This window comes from Macaca fascicularis, chromosome 4 (genome assembly GCF_037993035.2).
Source record: "Macaca fascicularis isolate 582-1 chromosome 4, T2T-MFA8v1.1".
NCBI classification, from domain to species: domain Eukaryota; kingdom Metazoa; phylum Chordata; class Mammalia; order Primates; family Cercopithecidae; genus Macaca; species Macaca fascicularis.
In genome coordinates, this window is record NC_088378.1 from 166766545 (window position 1) to 166792446 (window position 25902).

The following is a 25902-nucleotide window of genomic DNA, read 5'->3' on the forward strand; positions in this document are numbered from 1 at the left end:
CTGGTCTCAAACTCCTGACCTCAAGTGATCCACCTGCCTTGGCCTCCCAAAGTGCTGGGATTACAGGCATGAGCCACCACACCCTGCCTGGCTGTTTTCTTTCACATTGTTTTTTCCAGATAAGCTTTTGAATGAGCATGCAAAGTTCCAAAACTTCTGAGTAGAGGTTTGGTTGGGTTCACATTGGTTATAGACTAATTTGGGTAGAATTTATATCTTTACATTCCTGAATGTTCATATCCAATTGGAAACAGTTTGTATGTGTTCATTTTGTATTTGGGTTGTATACCTTTTGACAAAGTTAATTTTTCATATAAATATTTTCAGACAAACTCAAAAGCAGAAAGAATAGCACAATGAGTATCTACTTATGTGTCTCTCAGACTTAATAGTTATCAAGATTTTGTCACATTTGCTTTATCCTTTTTTCCCTTATTTTTGCCTTAGCATTTTCAAATAAATTCTGGTAATCATATTATTTTACCTGTACATATTTTAGCATGCAGCTTTTTAAAAATAGGCATATATACAGTATACATAGATACATATGTACATATGTGTGTATGCATGTGTTTATGTGTGTTTGTGTATAATTATTGCAGCTAATACAAATCAACAAGAGCTCCTTGGTATTATCTAATGAACTATCTTTAATCTAATTTTCCCAATGTCTAAAAATTATCTTTTTAGTTAGCTGATTTGGATTAAAGTCTGTAGATTAAATTTGGTTGATATGTCACTTAAATATTTTCCTCTAGAGTAATCCTCATCATCTGTTTCTTCATGCCACAAACTTATGGCTGAAACTGAGTCATTTTTTATGTCAAACTTTCTATATTCTGAATTTTGCTGATTCCATCCCCTGGTGTCATGAAATATGTTTCTCTAACCACTGTGGGATTTTTTTTTTAACCACTGTGGCATTTTCTGTTAAGCAGCTAGTTAGATCTAGAGACTGTATCTGATTCAGCTTCAAGTGGCATTTTTTTTTTTTTTGAGGAAGGGGCAAAAATACTTCATAAGTCATGCCATTGCTTCCTAGGACATTCATCCTAGCAGGAGGTACATATATTTAGGTTTATTAATAGTATCCGGTTCACGTTTTATCAGTCTCATCCACCCATTATGAAGTTCCCTTCTTAACGAATTATTTCTGCCTCAATTCATTATTTCGTTAGGGATTGCAAGATCGTGACATTCTAATTCTACCATTCCTTTTGCATTTATTATAATCAATTATTTCATTACCTTGAGGTAGAATTCATTTAAAAACGTTTAGATGCCTGTCCCAAACACACACATTTTCCTGAGTGCGATTTACACTTGTAGGATCCTGTCTGTGTTAAAGATGCTTTGCTGCTCTCCCACTAGGCCTGGGAATAAGTACCAGACTGATGACCAAGTGGATAGATGGGGAGCATGACCCTCCTGAGATTCTAGCCACAGGGAAGAAAAGTCCTTGCAATGAAAGACACTAGCCAGGGAAGCTGGTTGGACACACACACATACTAGCACATCCACATGTATCTTTCATTAAAAGGAGATGACCTACTGCTTCCCTCCTGCCAGCAATGGGCCACAAAACAGGCATGACATGACAGATTAGCCTGTTGCCTTCTCATGTGTCCCAGATTTGTCTTAAAAACCATTTTCAATTCATCTAGTTTTCTAGTAATGTTAAAAGGTTGGAAATTATATCTTAATTTGTGTTACAGATTTACATCAGCATCATAGAATTCTGGAACTACTGATGCACCAGAATCATAAAACGTTTAATGAGACATATCAATTTAATTCTCCTGCTTGGAACTTAAAGAGTCAGAGTTTGTCAGCATTTTGCTAACAAATGTAGTTGTTTACGGACTGAACTTTGGTGCTGATTATGTTCACCATTACTAAAAATATTGGAAAATGAGCTATGCTTAGTGAAACAAAGGTCATTTTTTAAAAATTTGGGTGATAAAATGCAGTTTAGAAACACAATCAACTTGCAAGTGTTTGGAAACAGTCTGGTTTGGTAATGGTCGCTATGCTTAAACCCTGATGCAGATGATGCTGTGTACCTGGACAATGAGAAAGAAAGAGAAGAGTATGTCCTGAATGACATTGGGGTAATTTTTTATGGAGAGGTCAATGACATCAAGACCAGAAGCTGGAGCTATGGTCAGGTGAGCCACTTAAAATTTGCTATTGTCAAGGATATTTTTACTTCATATTTTTTGTCACATGTATCCCTTCAGGGTGCCATATATTGATATTAGACAAGCACAATTTCCTGCTTTTTAGGATTTGAGACTGCAAGGCAGAGAGCTTAGGAGTAGGGACTCATAAAGACAACTGCATAATTTATCAGTTGAAACCACATATCTCTGGGTATTACAGTGTTACAGAAATGAGAGACTCCATGAATAATGTGGCATTCTATAGAGAAATGCTTTGGCCACTTAGAACAGCGAAATTTCATTAGTTCAACCTGGCTTATAAAGAAAGGTATTTTGAAAGTGATGCAAAGGATACTGCAAGGGGTGTGCCCAAATCAAAGAAATGGCTTCTTCCTCTTCTTTTTTTTTTTTTTTAAAGTGTTAGCCTAGGGTACTGCTAATTAGAAAAGTGTGTTATCATTTCATCAAAGGAAGACCCACTGAGCTTTTACACAGAAAGATTTTATCAGCTGCAAACTCAAGTTATTGTCTAGACATAAAGTAACAAATGGCATTTCTTTAAGACGTTCGATCATTCAAACTATTTAGGTTTGATATCTTTAACAATGGAGCAAATGAATGATATTTTACCAGTTTCCATAAATGAATGCCTGTCCTGTGATTTCAAAATGATTTTTAATTAGTGACACGAGAGGAGGTGAATGTCATTTCTCAGGAGTTTTGGCTGGGATGGCTGGAATTGTGCATCATTGCGCTGGGCATCCAGCGGGGAGGTTTCACAGAATCTGGTGGTCACAGGGTACTTTCTTGGCTCCGGATGCCTTGCTTTGACTTCCATATGGGATCTCCCTGTGTTCCTCACCCACTGCTCCAGTACCTGTGTCATCCTGCCTACCTGGCTTTGTGACCAGCTTCTTCACCCTGACTCTGGAGAATTACATGCCCAGTGCTCAGGCTTGCCCGCCTGCATTTCTGATTTCCTGCCAAGCTATGAACAACATTGGCACCCCCTGTTTTTGGATTCCTGCCTGACTCCCTGGTTTCAAGCCATCCCCTCCTCAGTGATATGCAACCCTCGATGATACTGCCTACTGCCTGATGCCCTTTTCTTGGGTTCCCAATTTCTAGCCTTTAGCCTGGTAATTCTATTTATGGCCCAAATGTGACAATCTATAGATAGCTAACAAGGGGAAAAGTCATCAAGGTGGGCAGCAAGGAGGTCTGGAAAGGTGTCCCAAGCCCAGTCAGGGCACTCCTTGCAGGCACGCCTTTGGGTAGCCACCCTGGAGCACAGTCACTTGACTGTATCTTCTGTCACTCAAAGAGGCTATTGGTTTGTGCCCTTTGGCCAGGATAATCAGCCATGTGTTTACAGTGATGCAGGGAATCAATCAGTTCTATGACTATTTCTTTAACTCTCAAATTAGTTGCTATCATGCCCAGCAAATATAGCTGAGAGAAGCTGCTTAATAAGAACCAAAATACTGAGCTATTTGCATACCTGAAGAACTAGTGCAATTACCCATTACTGCATCCATCCTGTCAGTTTGGGATAAACCCAGAGTGGGTATTCTAACTGGACTGAATAAAGAATTGCATGGTAATTAACCTTTATGATTGTGGTTTCTGTCACAAGCACTTGGGTGAATAGCACAGAGGTTTCTGTATTCAAGAAAATCTCTTACGACAGTGAGGTGCAGTATAGGTAAAATCTTCCTGTCTTGCTACTTGATCTTTAGTCCTTTTTAAGAAAATTCTGGTATTGCCTGTGGCTAGCAGTTCTTTCTAAGGAAATTGAACTGGTACCAGACTCCTCCCTTGATAATGTAATCTACTTTCTGCAGCCTTCTGCCCTCTTCTTGATCCTGGGGTCCACCTTGTCTCAGAAGAGGGGAAACCTTAGAGGGACAGTCACTATATGAAGTCTCCTACTGTCTGGGTGCAAACTAAGTAGTGTGAAGCACCTTCCTGTGATACACCTGAGAGTTCTTTATTTTCGAAATGCAGGAGGGCTTACATTACTTTCAAGGTCCTAAGACTGTGGCCTGACTTTGGTAAATAATTCATTCCTTCTTCTTGGGTACAGGAGCCAATATGTTGAAAAGACCTTCTAGATTAACTTGAATCATTTTCTGAAGAACTTCAAGTCAGCTCATGATCCCTGAGTCTATCAACTCTCTAGTAGTTCGTTTATGTTTCTGGCTTGCTTTTATATTCTTATTCACTTTAATGAAAAAAAGAAGGTGTCTCTTTCCTTCTACTTTAATATTTCATACTAAAGATTATGGGAGATCACTATACAGGAAACACACATTTCTAAACATTCGGTTGTCGTTTCATGTTATTTTTCATCGGAGAATATTTTGCTTGCAGAGTGAACACTAAGTAGTTTCTCTTTTTTTCTTCTCCAAATAGTTTGAAGATGGCATCCTGGACACTTGCCTGTATGTGATGGACAGAGCGCAAATGGACCTCTCTGGAAGAGGGAATCCCATCAAAGTCAGCCGTGTGGGGTCTGCAATGGTAAGCAGCAACTACTGACACCTAAAATCTATTACACCCATCGTTCGCCTCAGTATAGATGCCAGTTCATTAAGAGCTGCTGAAATGATGACTTGCACTTCATAAACTTTCATTTGTAAGATTCTAGCTTCTGACACCCAGTATAGCTCCTGGAATTTTCTGAGTTCATCATGTGCTATAAAACAGAATTATCATCTCAATACTGTATGTTTCTTTGGCTTCGGACAAACAATGATAGATATCATGATACTATAGACCACTTATTCTTAAGAACCCCTTGCCTAGGGACTGAGGAGTGATCATGACAAAAATGTCAATGACTATAATCAAACAGTTGATCAACCAAACATCAAGGTGCACAGATGTGCAAGGCACAGCTGTTCTCCATTTTCACACTGATAGTAGGTGTGAAGAAATGAATGGCTGCGTCTCATCCTGACTCCTGTCACAAGGATGTGTCACTGTAGGGCTTTCTCACTTATGAAGTGGGTATTGATTCTTTGCAGGATCCTGTGAGGTAAGTAGGGCAGGCATTACTCATGCCCTTTGACAAGTTAGGACACAGGGTAAGGACAGCTGTCAGTGACAAAGCCGCAGCTAGAACTCCGGTCTGCTGACTTCAAATCTAGACATTTTCTGCCTTCCATACTGCTCTCTGCAAGATATCCTAAAACAACTTTGAGAATGCAGAGATTCTGCAGTGGAACAACTTTCTGAGAAAGGAGACAGAATTCCCATGAGTGGGAAGGGTGGGGCCAGGTGTGGGACGTGGATTAAATGGGATGTCCAGGACCCGTGCAGTCCTGGATTATATCAATGTACCCAGCATGGAGAGCCAGACTTTGGTATAGAGAAGTGTATCCAATCTGGCTGAAGAGTAGATTATTTCTGATGAAATGTTAAGCTGCTTGGTATTTCAAACAATCAAAGACTGAGAAAAAGAAATATATTATCAATTTCCTTAAGTTTTCTAAGAAATTCTTTCTTAGAAAGAATGTTATGTTTGAGTTTGGTTTGTATATTCTTTTGAGCTAAACGAAATCAGTATTGTTAATATAAAAATATTAGACTGAGAATGATTTGAAATATAATTTCTGGTTAGCTTTTAAGAATGGTTGCTTTTATTTTATTAATAACTAAGCTACATGTAAATTTAAGAAACAGCGGAGCATAAAAGGTGAAAGTAGAAACCAACATGTAAAGCCAGTTTTGTTTTCTGTGCATTTACATTCCATAGTGAGAAGACAATGAATTCCAAAGATTTGGGGGAATGTTTGAATTTGGGAAATGTTTACAAAAGTGTCCTGACCATTTATAACAAACACATCTCAGACCTGCATGTGATCACTATTTTTACTGTTTTGCCCACAAGATTTCTCTTTTTCTTCTTTGAAGTTACCATAACAATTTTGCAGTGAGAGAGGAAGCAACAGCTAGCAGTGGTTAAATTTAAATTAATTCCTTCTGAAGCATTCTGAAACGGCACGCTCATCAGCATAAGCCTACTCACACATTGTGTGTACTTTTACGCACCCAGAAGTCAGAAATCACTGCCTAACACAAGCCAGTGCAAAAGGGGAGCAGACAGGAAGCAGTTAACCTAATGGGTCTGTGGTGGCAGCTGGCCAAGCGGAAGCTGTTAATTATTGAATAAGCACACATATTCCTAATGCAAATTGCCTTGAGATTTTATTAATCATATAAAGCCTATGAAGTTCTAAGTTTGAAAATGTATATCCCAATTAAAAAGTTTAAAACTAGACAGAGAAAATCCATTTGGAAAATGGTTTGGTTTTATTTTTGGAGGGGGAGAATTTGGGTGTTAAGGGATAGAGGTCCTGACCTGAGAGATTTTGAGCAGTATTTCCATTTCTATCACATCCTTGTTTACATATACAAAAGGTTCAATGGTTTTCCAAAAAACTTTCACCTCTATTAGCTCCTTTAAACCTTAGAATACCTCTGTGAAGCTTTCTAAAATCTGTTCAGTTTTAATAATTTTAAAAGCTAAAATACTGAGCCTCCAGAAATCAATTTTTAAAAAAATGACATAGAAGAAAAATCAAGTGTTTGTTGGTCCTTCAGGCAGATACTCCCCTGTTCACAAATCCTGGAAATCTATCATGAAACTTCTGAATGTAGTTAAACAAAGAACAAAGACAAAAAAATCTTTAAATTTCTCAATTAATGATTTGACTTTATTAGTATGAAAAGATGCGCTTAGAGAGCCCAAAAGAAAATGTTTGGAAGTTGTGGACTCCTAGCCAGAACCCTGTCTCAGGGCGACGGAGCTGTGTGTGTTTTCTCAGGGGCTGGGCCCAGGCCTCAGGTAAAACAGAGGCTGACGCAGAGTTGTTCTGAATTCCTCTGAAACACCTCCCAGCCTGGTCATAGAGGCTAGAAATCCCTTTCGCAGGTTGCAAATGCCAGAGCAGAGGTATAGGTGGCATGTAGACTCTCCAGAAAGAATAGCACACAGACCTCATTTCACCCCCAGGTGAGAATGAAAGAAGGCAGAACTTTCCTCAGGGCCCCTGCTGCCGGGAAACAGTGAGGATGAGCAGACCAGTCCTTGCTGGGTATCTGGAGAGAGTGGAGCTGGGTGGGGACAAGATGCAGAGCAAATGACTGGGGCCCAATTTGCTTACTGTAGTCAAGGACCAGTCTAGCACTGAAGGTTGGCAAGGAGTTTTCAGGAAACAGGTGGGTACAGGTTGGAAAAAAAAAAAAAAAAAAAAAAAAAAAAAAAAAAACCACCGATAACCCAAATTGTGCAAACTTTCAGTGATGATAAGAATCTGAATTTGGGCCAGGCACAGTGGCTCACGCCTGTAATCCCAGCACTTTGGGAGGCCGAGTCGGGCAGATCACCTGAGATCAGGAGTTCAAGATCAGCCTGATCAACATGGAGAAACCCTGTCTCTACTGAAAACAAGAAAAACTAGCCGGGCATGATGGTGCATGCCTGTAATTCCAGTTACTCAGGAGGCTGAGGCAGGAGAATTGCTCGAACCCAGGAGGCCGAGGTTGTGGTGAGCAGAGAGCACGCCATTGCACTCAGGAGTGAAACTCTATCTCAAACAGATTTTAAGTGCACAATCCCCAGATAAAAATATTTAGTGTCCAGTATATTTATACTTATTGTATGTGACCTTGGGTAATTGTTTGTTATAGAGGGCTGTCCTGTGTAGAATGTTTAACAACATCCCTACTTCTACCCAGGGGATGCAAGTTGTCATAACTGTTCCCTTACCAGCTGTGACAACTCAAAATGATTCCACATATTACCAAATGTCCACTGGGGGTAAAAATCACCCTTAGTGAGGACCACAGCACTAAACCCCTCTGTGACTCAGTTTCCCTGCCTATGGAATGTAAGTAACACTCTTCTCACCTGCATAGTGAATCTGTCTTCCTTAATCACTCAAAACCTGCTGGTTTTCGTCCTTTACAAAAAGAAAGTGAAGGCAGCATCATATGGGAAGCGACTCAGCTCATGTCGAGAGACCGGACCTTGATTCTGGTTGTGCTATTAACTTACTATGTGACCCAGGGTCAATAACTAACCTCTGCTGGCCTCGCATCTTTGTCTTTAAAGTGAAATTTTGTCTCTGTGCTCAAACCACATTGACAGCAAGAATATTCTTTCATTCTTCAAAATAGTGCTCTCCCTTCTTCTATTTTTTCCTTTATAAATTCAGTAACTTCCCTTGTTCTTATTCTGAGTTACTGTTACTTCACTTTCATGTGAAAGCAGGAAAAGTTATGACAATCTGGACAGCCTGGGGCTGTTGGAGTTTCCCAGGAGAAAGCAAGCCCAAAATCCTGTGTTTTCATCGTCTAGAGATTAGACCTGAGATGTTATAACCTTACATAAGCTAACGTTTGCTTAGGCTCTTTTAAATACTGAGTGGTGCATTTTACCAAGCTATACTGCAGATTGATTTAAGAGAGAAAAGAAAAAAAAAAAGAGAAGCAATTAGAAAAAATGAAGAAACTTGCCCAAAGTTATACTTCTTCCTTTAAATTGCATTGCTTGATGGCTGCTTTCCCTCCAATACATTTCTGATGTGACAGTTCCCACCAGGAAAATTGCCAGAGAAAGCAAAGAAGAATGCTTAACTTTGTGCCATCTGAACACTTACTTCACTCACATGGCATTAATAAAGCATTCTATTGCTAGCCCCAAGTTTCTGTGAATAAGCCAGACATGGACTTGGAGCCCCAAGTCAGACTGTCAAAGAAGGTGAGCCATGACATATTGTGACACGGGCAGCATGGTTCTGGGGAAAAGGGAAGGCTGTGCAACCACCTGGGGTGGTTACCTGTCCATGCCCGTTCCTGCCTCCTGACTGATAGGATCTGGCAGCAACTATGGGCAGATAATTTCCCCCAAGGAGATGCAGCTGCTTCTGCAAAGGCTGCTGCTATTGCAGATAATGGCTCATTATTCACTGTGAAACACATACATATACCACCTCCATCTATATTTACTCCAGTGGGTTAAGGCATTACCAGTGGAGGATCTGTGTTGAAACACACACAGAACCAGCATGTGCAATGGGGAGGACTCTCCAAGAGTCTTCTGGGTGAGGAAGCAGAAGTCCTTGGAAGTGATGTCACTCACTCGAAGTCACACAACAAATAAGTGGCCTTGCTGAAACCAGATATTGTCCTTCCTCTCAGATCATATCACCTTAGAGGGCCACTATCAACACATTATTACCAATAACACAATTATTATATCAAACTGAGTCGCTATCGCCTAGAAAAGAACAGAGCCCCAAGGGAATGGAGCCCAGATGAGGTGAATTTTGAAATTGGGGAATAAGTGAAGAATGGTATAAATCAGAGGATTCTAAATAGCCATAGGCACTGGGACCCTGGAGAATGAGTTTACAAAGAAGATCAGGTAGCAAATATGATATGATAATGGTGGTGGTGTTTGGTGGTGATAGAGGTAGTGATGATGGTAGTGGTGATGGTGGTGGTGATGGTGGTGATGGTGATGATAATGGTGGTGATGGTAGGGTGATTATGGTGGTGATAGTGATGGTGATGATGGCAGTGGTGGTGGAGATGGTGAAGGTGATGGTGGTGGTGGTGGTAGGAGTGATGGTGGTGGTAGTGATGGTGGTGGTGATTATGATGGTGATGATGGTGGTGATAGTGGTGCTGGTGGTGATGGTGGTGGTGGTAGTGATAGTGGTAAAACACTCAATATTTCTCATTTGTTCAACAAGAGTTTAGTGCGAATCTACCAGTCTAAGCACTGGAGTACAGTTGTGAACAAAATTAAGTTTCTGCCTTTACAGAGCTTACAGTCTAACAGAGAACACAGACTAGTAAATAGAAAATTTTAGCTCAGCATGGCAAATTCTCTGATGGAAATAATATCCCTTTAGGATATGCACAGCTTCATGCACTTTGGGTTCCCTTCATACCCTCTTTCTTTCTCCTCTCTCCTCCTGTGACATCCTTCTCTCTTTCCTTCTCCTGCTCTGCATTTTTCCCTCTCCCATATGTCCATTCCTTTAATTCAGATATTTTTGGAGGCCTGTTCTATACCAGCTCTCCACCATGCAGCAGTGGTATGGCAATGAAAAAAGCAGCATAGGATTGCATGGGAAAGCAAATCTCTCAAATATAGCTCAAAGTTTTCCCAGGACTAAACATTGGATCAAAAGATACAAGAATGTCTGAGGTCCCACAGTAATAACTAACCACGCTATTATTTGAAGAAACCCTTTCTCCATGGTCGAAATTATATACAGCTAGTCACCATAAGCACTGAAGAAAAATGTAGTAGGGGGTTATTTGCTCTTCTGGGGGCTTGCTTTGCAATTTGAAAACTAAGGTTGACACAACTGAAGTTTATTCTATAGGATCTCAACATTTACAGTTACTTGATTCCATGGTATTCTGATTCAGTTGTAGTAAGAAAAAAGGTAATATTAATGAGAAAATTAGGAAGGTAGGAGGGGAGAAAAAAATGTCAGTATAGTTACATATTTTTAAATTTCAGTGTTTGTACTGCTGCCATCCTGGACTTTCCAGCTTCCCTTGAGATGTATGCACTTATTTTTAAACCTGGCCTTTTGCTAATATTGAACCACAATGCCATCATTAATCCCCATTAATACTTTGCTCTGACTATGCCTTTTGGGAACTAACTCATGACTAAACTTTTTTAACCAATCGATGTTCGATGTACTCTTTAGCATTATAAAAAAATCTTGAACTCCAGCTAGTAAATCAAACTGACCACAATTAGGAGTAGGTCCTGGATTTTTCTAGGACCCAGTACAAGACCTTTGAGATGAAATGGACTTTAGTGCTCCTGATCCTCATGCATCTGTGATCCTACAGATAAACAGAAAATAAAGTTATTTTCCCTTTGTCCATCTTTTCCTCCCCTTCTTTTTGTCCCAGTATTTAGAAAGATTTTTTTTCTTTCCATGCATGAAAAAGACAGTAATGACATAACTCCTTTGATATGTTGCCAAACAACTCCACAGGGGGTTTACAATAAAACCATGTTTTATTCATTTTCTTTCCAGTGTTTACTTGGTCATCTTATGGGAAGCCTCACATTGAGCAAACCTCTTCATGCAACAAACCTTAATTATAAACATTCAGATTACATTTAAAATTCACTTTGATTAGAAATTTCACATCTGAGTCATCCCAAATGAACTGTAAAGACAGAAATAAATACATAAAGTTTGTATTTATTTCTAAAGTTTATTCCTTGATCGTACAGACCAGTCACAATGTACTTTCATAACAGTTTTATTAAGAACAATTTTTAATTACAAAGCAATATCTAACTCATCCTTTGGTTTCTAAAGCAGCTAAAACTTCTTTTTTTGGAATGAACGGTCGTAGATACATCTAAGGACCCAGGTGCTCAATGGGCATGGTCCTTGGCCTTTGTAAATCACCAAGGAACTTTTTCACATTTATCCATAGGGATCATATTTTTTGAAAAAGTTCATCTATCAAAACAAATCATGATTATGTAATAATGCCTTGTTACCCCATTCTTGTGTCAGATTTATGTAACTGCCAATGAGAACTTCTAATGGTGGTGGAGGTGGTAATTATCTCTACCAGATAATGAGTATGACCACACTGAATATGATTCGGGGTCACCTTTGTGGGGGTAAAGATAAAACTTCCGTCTGGTCTTTTATAAAAGTGACAACAGCATACCTGCATTACTAACCCGCAGATGCCTAGAGGTCAAAATTCCCTGGGTGGTGACCACTGCCAGATGTAGGTTCCATGATGGACTTGAGTCTCCCTCCAGAGCTTCTGAGTCTCCAACCCTATCCGCTTTTATTTAAAAGTGTTATTGTCTCTTTCTTTTAGTCATGTCTGGAATGAAATTCCTCAGTTTGGAACAGCAGCAAAAGGCAGAAGCCTCTGGTGTTCCTTGCAACCTTTCCAATTGCAACACATATTAATTAGTAGGAGCTCTCAGGGTGACAACTTTGGGAGAATCCACTGATTTGTATTAATGAAGAATGTTACTGAAGTCCAACAGAATAAAGTACCAAATTACCAACTCTAAAAAGATTTTTTTAAACCATTAAAGTTAAAGTCAAGGTATTTCTAAGAATGAAAGTCGTTTCTATGATCCTAAAATGACCCAGGGAATTCAATGATGAATGGGTGGTGCAGACTCACGGTCAACAATATATTCAAAGTAAACAATACCATAAGGTCACCTTATTCACCAGGGATTTTCATTTCTGTTTGTTGAAGATTTTTAAAAAATTGGCAAACATGTTGGAAGCCTGTGGGAAAATAGAATTTAGCAGAAAGTATCCTCATAGTCACTTTGGAGAAATCGCATAAACGCATTCCATAAATAACCAAAGTGCAAGTGGAGAGACTGAGGTATCGGGAAGTTAAGTAACTTTATCCAAGGTTGCTGATAGCACTGGGGGTGGGTCATGAGTTGCCTGGCCCCACTAATTCACACACAATGTTGTATTTCCCCTGGGTTTGTCCTCTGTCTGTCCTCTCTCCAGGTCACATGAGCTCCTTGGATACAGATATAATGCCTTGTCTGATTCAATCCTTCTCTTTCAGGTGGGGGCAGTGGGGGACAATGAACTGTTCAGACATTGTCTTTTTTCTCTTATGGTGAAAGCCAGCAATGTAATGAAGTTTTCATTTGTGGTCAAACAGCTAGTTTTCTCAATTATTAAGCTTACATTTCTTATGCCTCTTCACCCCATATTTTTGGAGAAAAACAGACATTTATTACAAGCCATCTCTTGAATGTGATAATCATGGGCAATCTAAATGTCTGCTTTCCCTGAATTGCTTCCTGGAATGAGGTTTCAATGCTGCAGCTATTTTGTAATCACACAGGCTATTTCTGAAGCACAGGGATGCTTTACAGCACTCCCTCCAAGCTGTGCGGTTGGTGCTGCTCTGGTCTCCTGGGGCCAGCATCCCCAGGATAGATGGATAGCAAAGGAACAAAGCCGGCTCAGCCCTTTAGGATATGCACAGCTTCATGCACCTTGGGTTCCCTTCATACCCTCTTTCTTTCTCCTCTCTCCTCCTGTGACATCCTTCTCTCTTTCCTCCTCCTGCTCTGCATTTTTCCCTCTCCCATATGTCCGTTCCTTTAATTCAGATATTAAGGTCTGTTCCATACCAGCTCTACACCATGCAGCAGTGGTATGGCAATGAAAAAAGCAGGCCACACTTAGAGACCTTGAAATCTCAGTTTCGTTCTCTCAGTCCACATTTGCTTATTTCTCTCATTATTGTCAATTAGTAAAATATGTTTTGGCCAAATGAGCATCCTCAGTTACTAAGAGAGACAAGGTTAATAATTTCCTGTGGTAATAGTTATCATGAAAAACGAGTCTAATTACCCACCCCTGTCAGAGCTTGGGTCATATATATACCAAAGGACATTCATATTATCGGTAGTTATATGCTTCATACTATTCATTAGTGTTAGTTGCAGGGTTTTTTTTAATTGAAGTAAAATTTATATACAGTAAAAAATCATGGATATTAAATGCACAATTCAGAGTTTTTATTGGGGTAATCACCACCCCAATCAAAATATAGACATTTCCATAAGCCCAGAAGTTTCCCTTTTGCTTCTTCCAGTCAACCCCCACCTCATTAGGTAGCTGCTATTCTGATTTCTTGCAATGGGTTACATTTGTCTATTCTTAAACTTCACATAAATGGATTCAGACAGTAGAAGCAGGACTGGCTTCTCTTACTTCATCAACTGCATGTGTTTTCAATGTTTTCCTTACCATTACTAAGAAGTGCTTTATTGTATTGTATATCACAATTTGTCTATCCATTCACCTATTGATGGATGTTTAAGATGTTTCCAATTTGAAGCTATTATGAATACAGTTACTATAAACATTATTGTACAAGTGTTTTTGTGTATGTGTTTTCATATATCTGGAGTAAATAGCTAAAGAGAGCATGCCTAGATCAGAAAGTATGTATATATTTAACTTTATAAGAATTGGCTAGTTTTTCAAAGCAGCTCTACTGTTACACATTCCTGCCAGCAATGTATGAGAGTTCCAGTTTCTCCACAGCTTCACCTATTCTTGATGTCTTGAACCTTTTTAATTTTAACCAATCAAATGGGCATATAGTGACATTTCATTACAGTTTTAATTTTCATTTCCCTGATGGCTAATGATGTGGAGCATCTTTTAATATATTTATTGGCCATATATATATATGTATATGCAGCCTGTTTTCAAGTCTACTGATTTTCTTATTGGGTCATTTGTACTTTTATTATTATAGTTGCTCTGTGTATATGCCTCTCGTTTGTCAGATATGTATAGAACGTATTTTCCCCAGACCATGGCTTGTAGTTATATTTTATAAATGGCGTATTTTAAGTAACAAAATTTGTTAAATTTTATAAAATCTAATTTTTTCATTGTTCTTTAATAGTCCTCCCCAGTAAATGTTCTTTTCACATGAAGACTTTCACATGAATCACTATTTGCCCATGTTTGCCACTATTTCTCCTATGTTTTATTTTTGAAGCTTTATAATTTGAACCTTTTCATTTACATCTTGACTTATCTTTTGATGTTGTGTGAGGTAGGGATCATATCTTATTTTTTCCAGATTTATCCATTTGTTCCACCCGCATTTGTTGAAAAGACTGTTGGAAAGGCTTTCATTTGTTGCAAAGACTTTCTTTGTTGAAAAGACTGTCATTTTCTTCATTGAATTGCTTTGGTGACTTTGTCGGAAATCAAATGTCTACAGGAGTATGGATCTATTTCTAGACTCCCTTTTCTGTTTCATTAGTTTATATGTATGTCTTTACGACAATACCACACTGTCAAAACAGTATGGTGCCTTCCTTCCTTCTGTGAACATAAAGTCTGGTAAAAGAACACAGATAGTCTAACCAATGACACAATACAATGACACAATACAATGTGATAAATGGATAGTACTATGCAAAGAGTACTATGTGATCAAAGAGTAAGGACATCCAAATCAAAGTGATGAGTAAAGATTCCCAGAGTGAAACCAGCTGAGTTTTAAAGGATCAATAGGCCACCAGGTAAAGAAGAGGTTTGAGTGTGGATGGACATTCCAGGGAGAGAGAATAACATTTCCAGCAACAACAAGGCAGAAAACAGCTTGTTATTAAGCAAACCACTATGAAAAACCAAAGAGATCGTAGATGATTTTCCATTCCTTTGGACCAAGTATGTGACCCTGGCTGTTGTAAGTGCCGTGAAAGCCCAGAAAAAAAATCAAGGATGAGGAACCAGGCAAGGGAAGAAGTAGAATTGCTGCTACCCTATTTCTTTTTTCTTATTCATTTTCTGGGATGCCTGCCCATGGAATAACCTGAGTACTTGACCTTCAACTCATCTCCCTTCCTATCCTTACAACATAATTTGGCAAATGGCAGAGCAGGCACAAAAACAGATCTCTACGTTCCCAGAACCATGATCTTTTAAATTTTATTTTTTAGAACAATTTTTTTCAAATAGCAATTGAATCCAAATACGTAAAAGAGAAAAAGCAGAGGAACTATTACTAAAGAAAGGTGGTGACTGCAGCCTTGACTACCAACATTCAGTTCTCACCTGCCCCACCCCACAACACCAAAACTACTGAGATTATTTTGCAAAACCCTAGCATGTCATGAAGCACAATTTGACATCCACCACACCACTTCCACCTGTGATTAAGTCTGGTCACCACCAGACTGTAGCTGGGGACTTGTGGTTCACAAAACCTGGAAACTATTTTCTATAGGAAATAATTCTTCTCCTTGCCAAATTTAGCACTAGGCCTTTGATGTTAGTTCATGTTACCCAATATCAAAATTCATTTCCAATGGTCTTTGAGAAACTATTATGGACAAAATTAGGTATAAGACTATTTTCTAAAAGAGTTATAGAAATCCTAGCCTTTATGAGGACATAACTTTTAACAATGAAATTTAATGGAATATAATCAGTTTATAACAGAGAAAAGTCATTTCATCGTAGCCATATAAAATGTGCACAGAGGAGAAAAATACCCTTGCATATTTTTTTAAAAGCAGAAAGAAATAGTAACTATACAAAATTAAAGGTCTGTGCTATAGGAAATTTAAGAATCAAGAAATGTCACATTTCTTTATTTTTCAGTATCAAGTTAGAATCTGCTCATATTCCAATGACCAAAATTAGACAGAAGTCCAGTATGGGTCATGTTTTAAGGCTATTTCTATTCTTTGAATTATACAGGAGAAATAATTTTAAAATTATAAATAATATTATACTATAGATGCTGGTTTAATTTAAAAGTCTTCATCGATTTTCACAGCTTTATTGAAATATAGTTGACAATAAAATGTGCGTACTTAATGTACAATTGGATAATGTTGACATGTATATGTACCCATGAAACGAACATTAAAATCAAAATAATGAATATATCCATTGCTCCCAGAAGTTTCCTTATTGTAATTTCTTCCTTAAACCACTCCCAGATTTGTGTACCACCCCGCATCACTGCTCAGCCTTCTGTCATTATAGATTGATTTGTGTTTTCCAGACTTTAACACAAATATAATCAGGCAGTTTGTACTCTTTGTGAGGCTTCTTTTATGCTTCCTTCCTGTATTCTGAGCTTCATCCATGCTGTTTTTTTTGTTTCAGTAGTTCATTCCTCTTTATTGCTGAGTAGCAGTGTTTCATTGTATGGAGGAGTCACTATTTGCCCATGTATTTACTTGTGGATGGACATTTGGGCCAATTTCAGTTTTTGCCTCTTACAAATAAAGCCAGAAACTTTAGCTTGGAAGACTTTCGTAAAAGTCTTTGTTTAGACGTAAGCTTTCATTTCTCTTAGGTGAATACCTAGGAGTGAGGTGGCTGGGTCATAAGCTAAACATAGGTTTAATTTTTAAGAAACTACCAAACTGTTCCCTAAAGTGGATGGGCATTTTACATCCCCACCAGCAGCATATGAGAGTCTCAAGTGTTCCATATCCTCCCTGACACTTGGTATGATCAGTCTTTTTAATCTTAGACTTTTAAACAGATGTCCAGTGTTACCTTGCTGTGGTTTTGATTTGCATTTCCTTAATGGCTGATGATACTGAGCATCTTTTGTTGTGATTGGCCACCCATGTATTTTCTTTGATGGAATATCTGTTCAAATATTTTTCTCTTGTTTTAAAGTTGTGTTTGTTTTCTTACTATTGAGTTTCAAGTGTTCTTTACATATTCTGGATACAAGTTTTTTTTATCAGATAAAGGATTTACAAATATTTTCTTCCATTCTAGTTTTATTTTTTCGTTCTCTTCACAGGGCCTTTCAAAGAGCAAAAGTTCTTAATTTTTATGAAGTCTGATTTATAAATTTTTTTATGGATTGTGCTTTTCATATTTTATCTAAGTAACTTGCCTAACCTAAGATCACACAATTTTCTCCTTTGCTTCCTTTTAGAAGTTTTATAACTCTAGGTTTCATATTTAGGTCTAAGGTTCATTTTGAGTTAATTTTTACATATGGTGCAAGGTGTGAATCAAAGCTCATATTTTTGTATATGAATATCCAGTTGATGCCACCCCATTTGTTGAAATGATTATCCTTTATCCATAAAATTTCCTTTGCAACTTTATCACAAATTAGTTAACTGTATTTGTGTGAGTCTATTTCTGTGTTCTCTATTGTGTTCCATTGATTTGTTTGTATTTATACCAAATGGTGTCATGCTACTTAATTTAAAAGTACTACATATAATTATACCCAAATTCTATTTAATTTTGTTTTATTAAATTTTACTTTAATAGGAAAGAAACTAAACTGCAACAGAAGAAATTGTTAAACTTCAAATAAATACTTCTTCACTACAAGAGATATCATTTCTTAACAGGTCTCCCTAAGGTTATTAAAAATTATGAAAACCATTAAAAGAATAAAGTAATTATGTACTTTTAAATTATACTTTAATGTTATATGGTATCAATTAACTGAGAGAGCAACACACTAAAACATTACCATTTTCACTCTTCCTCTCCTCTTTCTCCTATCCTTTTTCTTAGGATGGTTATTGTTTTTATATTATCAAGTTTTAAAATTCATCTGTAACTGTAAATCCCATAGATGCTTAACTTATGTAGATTGTTCTCACCACTGAATCTGTTATCACAGAGTCTGTGTTCCTGGGTTCTTTGTTTGACTCAGTCCCTAATTATTTTGGTATCACTTTTCAGGTATTACTAGTTTGGTTATGATAGGTACTGTATTCCCTGAAGTACATCATGTTTGAAAATGTGTGTAAAAGGAGTTGAACACTTGATTTGATTCTCCACTTGGTCACTGTTGGTGTATAGAAGAGCTAATGATTTGTGTACATTAATCCTGTGTCCGGAAACTTTGCTGAATTGTTTTATCAGTTCTAGGAGCTTTCTTGAGGAGTCCTTGGGGTTTTCAAGGTAAACAATCGTATCATCAGCAAACAGTGACAGTTTGACTTCCTTTTTACCTATTTGGATGCCCTTTATTTCTTTCTCTTATCTTATTGCTCTGGCTAGGACTTCCAATACTATGTTGAAGAAGAGTGGTGAGAGTGGGACTCCTTGTCTTGTTCCAGTTCTCAGAGGAAATGCTTTCAACATTTCCTCATTCAGTATTATGTTGGCTGTGGGTTTGTCATAGATGGCTTTTATTATATTAAGATATGTCTCTTGCATGCTGATTTTGCTGAGAGTTTTAATCATAAAGCAATGTCAGATTTTGTTGAATGCTTTTTCTGAATCTATTGAGACGATCATGTGATTTTTGTTTTTAATTCTGTTTATGTGGTGTATCACATTTATTGACTTGCGTATGTTAAACCATGTCCACATCCCTGGTATGAAACCCACTTGATCATGGTGGATTATCTTTTTGATATGTTGTTGGATTCAGTTAGCTAGTATTTTGTTAAAGATTGTAGTATCTGTGTTCATCAAGGATATTGGTCTGTAGTTTTCTTTTTTGGTTATGTCCTTTCCTGGTTTTTGTATTAGGGGGATGCTGGCTTCATAGAATGAATTTGGGAGGATTCCTTCTTTCTCTATCTTGTGGAATAGTGTCAAAAGAATTGGTACCAATTCTTCCTTGAATGTCTGGTAGAATTCTACTGTGAATCCCTCTGTTCCTGGACATTTTTTTGTTGATAAGTTTTTAATTACCATTTCAATCTCGCTGCTTGTTGTTGGTCTATTTAGGATATATCATTCTTCCTGACTTAAGCTAGGAGGGTTGCATTTTTCCAGGAATTTATCCATCTCTTCTAGATTTTATAGTTTATATGTGTTAAGGTGTTCATAGTAGCCTTTAATGATCTTTTATATTTCAGTGATGTCAGTTGTAATATCTCCTATTTCGTTTCTTAGTGAGGTTATTTGGATTTTCTCTCTCCTTTTCTTGGTTAATTTTGCTAATGATCTGTCAATTTTATTTATCTTTTCAGATAACCAGCTTTTTGTTTCATTTATCTTTTATATTTTTGTTTGTTTATTTGTTTCAATTTTGTTTAGTTCTGCTCTGATCTTGGTTATTTCTTTTCTTCTGCTGTGTTAGGGTTTGGTTTGTTCTTATTTCTCTAGTTCCTTGAGGTGTAACCTTAGAATGTCAGTTTGTGCTCTTTCGGTCTTTTTTATGTAGGCCTTTAGGGCTATGAACTTTCCTCTTAGCACTGCCTTTGTTATATCCCAAAGGCTTTGATAGGTTGTGTCATTATTGTCATTCAGTTCAAAGAATTTTTTAATTTTCATCTTGATTTTGTTTTTGACCCAGTGCTCATTCAGGAGCAGGTTACTTAATTTCCATGTATTTGCATGGTTTTGAAGGTTTCTTTTAGAGTTGATTTCCAGTTTTATTTTACTGTGGTCTGAGAGAGTGCTTGATGTAATTCCAATTTTCTTACATTTATTGAGGCTCATTTTATGGTTTATCATATGGTATATCTTGGAGAAAGTTTTATGCACTGTTGATTAGAATGTGTATTCTGTGGCTGTTAGATGAAATGCTCTGTATATATCTGTTAAGTCCATTTGTTCCAAGGTATAGTTTAAATTCATTGTTTCTTTGTTGACTTTCTGTCTTGATGACCTGTCTAGTGCTGTCAGTGGAGTATTGAAGTCCCCCACTACTATTGTGTTACTGTCTGTCTCATTTCTTAGGTCTATTAGTTACTGTTTTATAAATTTGGGAACTTCGGTGTTCAGTGCACATTTGTTTAGGATTGTAATATTTTCCTGTTGGACAAGGCCTTTTACCAGTAAATAATGTCCCTCTTTGTCTCTTTTAACTGCTGTTGCTTTAAAGTTTGTTTTGTCTGATATAAGAATAGCTACCCCTGCTCACTTTTGGTGTCCATTTACATGCAATGCCTTTTTCCACCCCTTTAAGTTTATGTGAGTCCTTATGTGGTAGGTGAGTGTTCTGAAGGCAGCAGACGGTTGGCGAGTTCTTATCCATTCTTCAGTTCTGCATCTTTTAAATATAGCATTTAGGCCATTTACATTCAATGTTAGTATTGAAATATGAGGTACCATTGCATTCATCATGCTCTTTGTTGCCTGTGTACTTTGGTTTTTTGTTTTTGCTTTTTAACTTGTATTTTTGTTTAATAGGTCCTGTGTGATTTATGCTTTAAAGAAGTTATGTTTTGATGTGTTTCCAGGATTTGCTTCAAGATTTAGAGCTCCTTTTAGCAGTTCTTGTAGTGGTGGCTTGGTAATGGTGAATCATCTCAGCATCTGTTGGTGTGAAAAAGGCTATATCTTTCCTTCATATATGATGCTTAGTTTCACTGGATACAAAATTCTTGGCTGATAATTGTGTTTGAAGAGGCTGAAGATAGGGTCCCAATCCCTTCTAGATTATAGGATTTCTGCTGAGAAATCTGCTGTTCATCTGCTAGGTTTTCTTTTATAGGTTACCTGATGCTTCTGTCTCACAGCTCTTAAGATTCTTTCCTTTGTCTTAACTTTAGATAACCTAAGGACAATGTGTCTAGGCAAAGATCTTTTTGTGGTGAATTTCCTGGGTGTTGTTTGTGCTTCTTGTATTTGGATGTCTAGGTCTCTAGCCAGGCCAAGGAAGTATTCCTCAATTATTACCCCAAATACGTTTTCCAAGCTTTCAGAATTCTCTTCTTCCTCAGGAACACCGATTATTCTTAGGTTTGGTTGTTTAACATAATCCCAGACTTCTGGGAGACTTTGTTCATATTTTCTTATTCCTTTTTCTTTGTCTTTGTTGGACTGGGTTAATTCAAAGATCTTGTCTTTGAGCTCTGAATTTTTTTTCTTCTACTTGTTCAATTCTATTGCTGAGACTTTCCAGAGCATTTCACATTCCTAAACATTTGTCCAAAGTTTCCTGAATTTTTACTAGTTTTTTCTTTAAGCTATCTATTTCCTTGAATATTTCTCCCTTCACTTCTTATAAAATTTTTTGGATTTCCTTGCATTGGGCTTCACTTTTCTCTGGTCCCTCCCTGTTTAGCTTAATAACTAACCTCTTGAATTCTTTTACAGGTAAATCAGGAATTTCTTCTTTGTTTGGATCCATTGCTGGTGAACTAGTGTGATTTTTTGGGGGTATTGAAGAACCTTGTTTTGGCATATTACCAGGGTTGGTATTGTGGTTCCTTATCATTTGGGTAGGCTCTGTCAGAGGGAAGGTCTAGGGCTGAAGGCTGTTGTTCAGATTCTTTGGTCCCATGGGGTGTTCTCTTGATGTAGTACTCTCCCCCTTTTCCTATGGATGTGGCTTCCTGTGAACCAAATTGCAGTGATTGTCTCTCTTCTGGGTCTACCCACCCAGTGAGTCTACCCAGCTCTGGAGTGGTACTGGGCATTGTCTGCACAGAATCCTGTGATGTGAGCCATCTATGGGTCTCTCAGCCATGGATACCAGCGCCTGTTCCAGTGGAGGTGGCAGGGGGATACAATGAACTCTGTTAGGGTTCTTAGCTTTGGTGGTTTCAGGCTCTATTTTTGTGCTGGTTGGCCCCCTGCCAGGAGGTGGTGCTTTCCAGAGAGCATCAGCTGTGGTGGTATGGGAAGGAACCAGTGGTGGGTAAGGGCCCAGAACTCTCAAGATTACATGCCCTTTGTTTTCCACTACCAGGGTAGGTAGGGAAGGACCATCAACTGGGGGCTGGCTAGGCATGTCTGAGCTCAGACTCTCCTTGGGCAGGTCTTGCTGCAGGTACTGTGGGGGACAGGGGTGAGATTTCCAGGTCACTGGAGCTGTGTACCTAAGAGGATTATGGCTGCTTCTGCTGAGTCACGCAGATTGTCAGGGAAGTTGGGGGAAGCTGGCAGTCACAGGAGTCACCCAGCTCCCATGCAAAGCAAAGGGCCAGTCTCACTCCCACTGTGCCTCTCCTCGACAGCCCTGAGTCCATTTCCAGGCAGAGGGCAAGATGGGCTTGAAAACCTGACCCAGTCTACCCATCTCCCAGCTGCAAAAGAAAAGGGCTTGGTTCTTCCACACCTGTGGAGTCTGCACACCAGATTTGCACCCTCCCCCAAGTTCTGGCCAGGAGGCTTCTCACCCCATTCAAATTGCTACAAAGTTCAGCTAGAGACTTTCTTCTCCACGTGGAGTTTTACCCTCTGCTCCTCTGTCCACCCTTCTGATGGATCTCTGTGGTGCCAGGCAGGGATGGCCTGCTAGGGGACCCAGCAAGCTCCCAGGGCCTTTCTGCTACTTCCTCCACCCCTGTATTTCCCTCAGCTCTCCAGGTTGACTCAGCTCCAGGGGAAGTCAGAAACTTCACCCACAAACAGACCTTCAGCTTCTCCAGTGGAGATTTGTGTTCGGGAGAGGAGGGTCTCCCTTTCCCACTTCCACAGTTGGGATACTCACAGTATTTGTGGGGGACGTCTCTCAGGTCCTGCGGGAGGAGTCTGCTTCCTTCAGAGAGTCTGTGGGTCCTCTCAGGATTGCTGGTTTGTTCTTGCAGTTGACCTGGAGCTGAAATTTACAGTGCAAGCCTCCACATGCTGCTCTGTCTGGAGGTGCAATCTAGTCCTGCCTCCCATCCACCATGATGGTCCAAATCCTTGGGTTCTCTATTTTAAGGACACCAATTATCCTAATGTTGTATTATCTTTGTTTTCCATAACTATGGAACTATTAGAATCTCTCTAAATAATTCATTACTTTGGTTTTTTATTGTATTTTCTTTGATTATCTCAAGTTTTCGTCTATGTCATTAATTTTTATTTTTAATAATATGTATTCTGTTTCTTGCAGTTTATAATTTATTATTAGTTCTGTAATGGTATGCTTTGATCCTTAATTTGTTGCCTTTGGTCTGTGATCTCCTAAAAGGTTGTGAGAAAATGACTTATGCTCCTTAATTTTGTTTTCTTCTATGTATATTTTTTCATGATAACTCCCTCTCTCTCTTTCTGTCTCTTCCTCTGCATGCAGTTTCCTTTCCCTTCATTTCGGTTCAAACTTGCATCACTCCTGTCTCTAGACGTTCTATTTGCTGTAATAAATGAAATTCTCTCTTCTCAATCTAAAATTAGTTTGATATCGCCTCTGAACTACAATTTGAGGCCAATGTACCACATTCTATCTAGTCTTCAGTACTCTGCAAGAGATTGGAGTGAGGAGTACAGTTTAAGAAGGTGAACAATCTTTGATAGCATGCTTAGGGTCTGCTCTTTCCCTTAAGATTCTCCTACATCTGTCATTCCAGAACCCACCCCCCTAACTGGAGGTATATCTCAGTTCCATTGGGGGATACTCTCAGCTTGTATTATTTCCCAATTGTGTTCCAGAATCTCTACCCCCTTTTAAGGTGGAGACCCTTTTTCACTCGTTTCTCCACAGCAGATGTTTCCACCATTCTGTTCAGAACAATTAAAAGATCAGCTTTTTTTTTCTTTTTCTTTTTCTTTCTTTTTTTTTTTTTTTTTGAGACAGGATCTCATTCTGTTGCCTAGACTGGAGTGCAGTGGTGCAGTCAGCTCACTGCAACCTCTTTCTTTCAGGTTCAAGCGATTCTCCTGCCTCTGCCTCCAGAGTAGCGGGGACTACAGGCATGTGCCACTATGCCCAGCTAGTTTTTGTCTTTTTTGTAGAGATGGGGTTTCACTATGTTGGCCAGGCTGGTCTTGAACTCCTGACCTCAAGTGATCCATCTGCCTCGTCCTCTCAAAGTGCTGGGATTACATGCCTGGCCAAAAAGATCAGCACTTTAATTATATGTATTACTTTCTAGATTTTGAAATATAAATTAGAAATCTCAGGTTTTTGGATAGGAGCTGAGCCATGTTGTCTCTCTGCTTCACTCTATGATCTTCATCTTTTCTTAGCACCATGTTTTGAAGTGTATTGCATTATATTATGCCACTGAGGTTGCTGACAATGACTTTTAGGGGTTTTTGAAAAGTTTTCCAATTTTGTAGGTAATATGGGAGGGCAATTTAGTGTAGCCTTAATGAAGTTGAATAATGCCTCCTGTACATAGTCCTGGACTTGTATTGTCTACTTGACCACTAGTGACCTAAGACCAAGACACTTTATTCTGCCACTGGTCAAACCCTGAGTTCATGAGAGGGTGTTCAAACAGCCAACTGTGGCATGATAAAGGACAAACACGTCCTCGAAGTGTCCTCCAAGCATATCTTGTTGTTTAGGAGGGAGATATTATTTTAACCCTTTACATCTGTCACCAAAAACTTACCTCTTTCAGGGCCTGAGCTCCCCAGAAATCAATGTTCTAATTAGAAAACAGTAGCTAATCTGCCCAAATGCTAATAAATGAGAGTAGTGATTTATCTAGCAACAGGGAACAGCTCAGCAGTAACAATTAAAAGGTCTGTAGAGGACAGAGCTTTTTTCCTTACTCTTCCCCTTAGCTGATTGAGTTCAGCCCTATGCTATAAATAGCCCTTGTAATTAATGGCTGTTTGAAAATCAGTTATCAGGACCACAGTTTAAGAGCCTTTACCTCTGAAATTCATAGAGCCTATTTTATGTCTCAGTGATAAGGGAATGATAATGTGAGTTCAAAGCTAAACCTACCTACCCACAAAGACCCAACCACGTGATAGCCTACCAAGACATTCTTCAATCTTCACGATAATGGATACAGATTTTTAAATAATCAATCCAACTGCAAGGAGAAGTACTGATCTTTAATATGGCCAGAATGTTTGGCTAAAGCCTGCTGCACCCTAGTAATTTCATGAATCTATAAGCTAAAGTCAAAATTTATATCAAAGGTGTGAGTTTGCAATTAGCTGAACAAGGTCTTTTAGAGACCCCCAAAGAGTTCATTTTTTTCCTACATTGAACAAATTAACAGTGTGGTTACTAAAGTTCTTCTTCACTTTAATCTGACTGGACACAGAGTTAAAGGGGGAAAATAGCATGTCTAAACCAAATTGAATAGTGATCTTCTAGACAACACTCCCCAGAAGGGACCGTCCTTGGGAAATGCCACTCAGTGCTAGAGTAAATCTCACATTTCAATGAAGGGTTTGTCATTCACAGTACAAGATGCTTGCACATCTTGAATGTTTTCTTCTAGTATTTTTTATTTCATTCATTATTGCCTACTAACATAATACCCATGCAGAGCTCCTAGCAGGTCCCAGAGCCTGCCATGTTGTTTCATGACACTACGCATTTATTAAAACTGTTTCAGCTA

The 25902-nt window shown here is 38.5% G+C and overlaps 1 protein-coding gene across 7 annotated transcripts in view; it reads left to right on the plus strand.

Annotated features, from left to right (window-relative positions):
* Positions 1-25902, plus strand: part of F13A1 (coagulation factor XIII A chain) — a 461954-nt gene that overhangs the window by 362620 nt on the left and 73432 nt on the right. For all 7 annotated transcript variants that reach the window (XM_065544470.2, XM_065544473.2, XM_065544474.2 and 4 more), the window contains 2 exons: positions 2050-2168; positions 4578-4685. In XM_065544470.2, coding sequence (XP_065400542.1) covers positions 2050-2168; positions 4578-4685 — 227 coding nt within the window. The remainder of the gene's footprint in view (positions 1-2049; positions 2169-4577; positions 4686-25902) is intronic.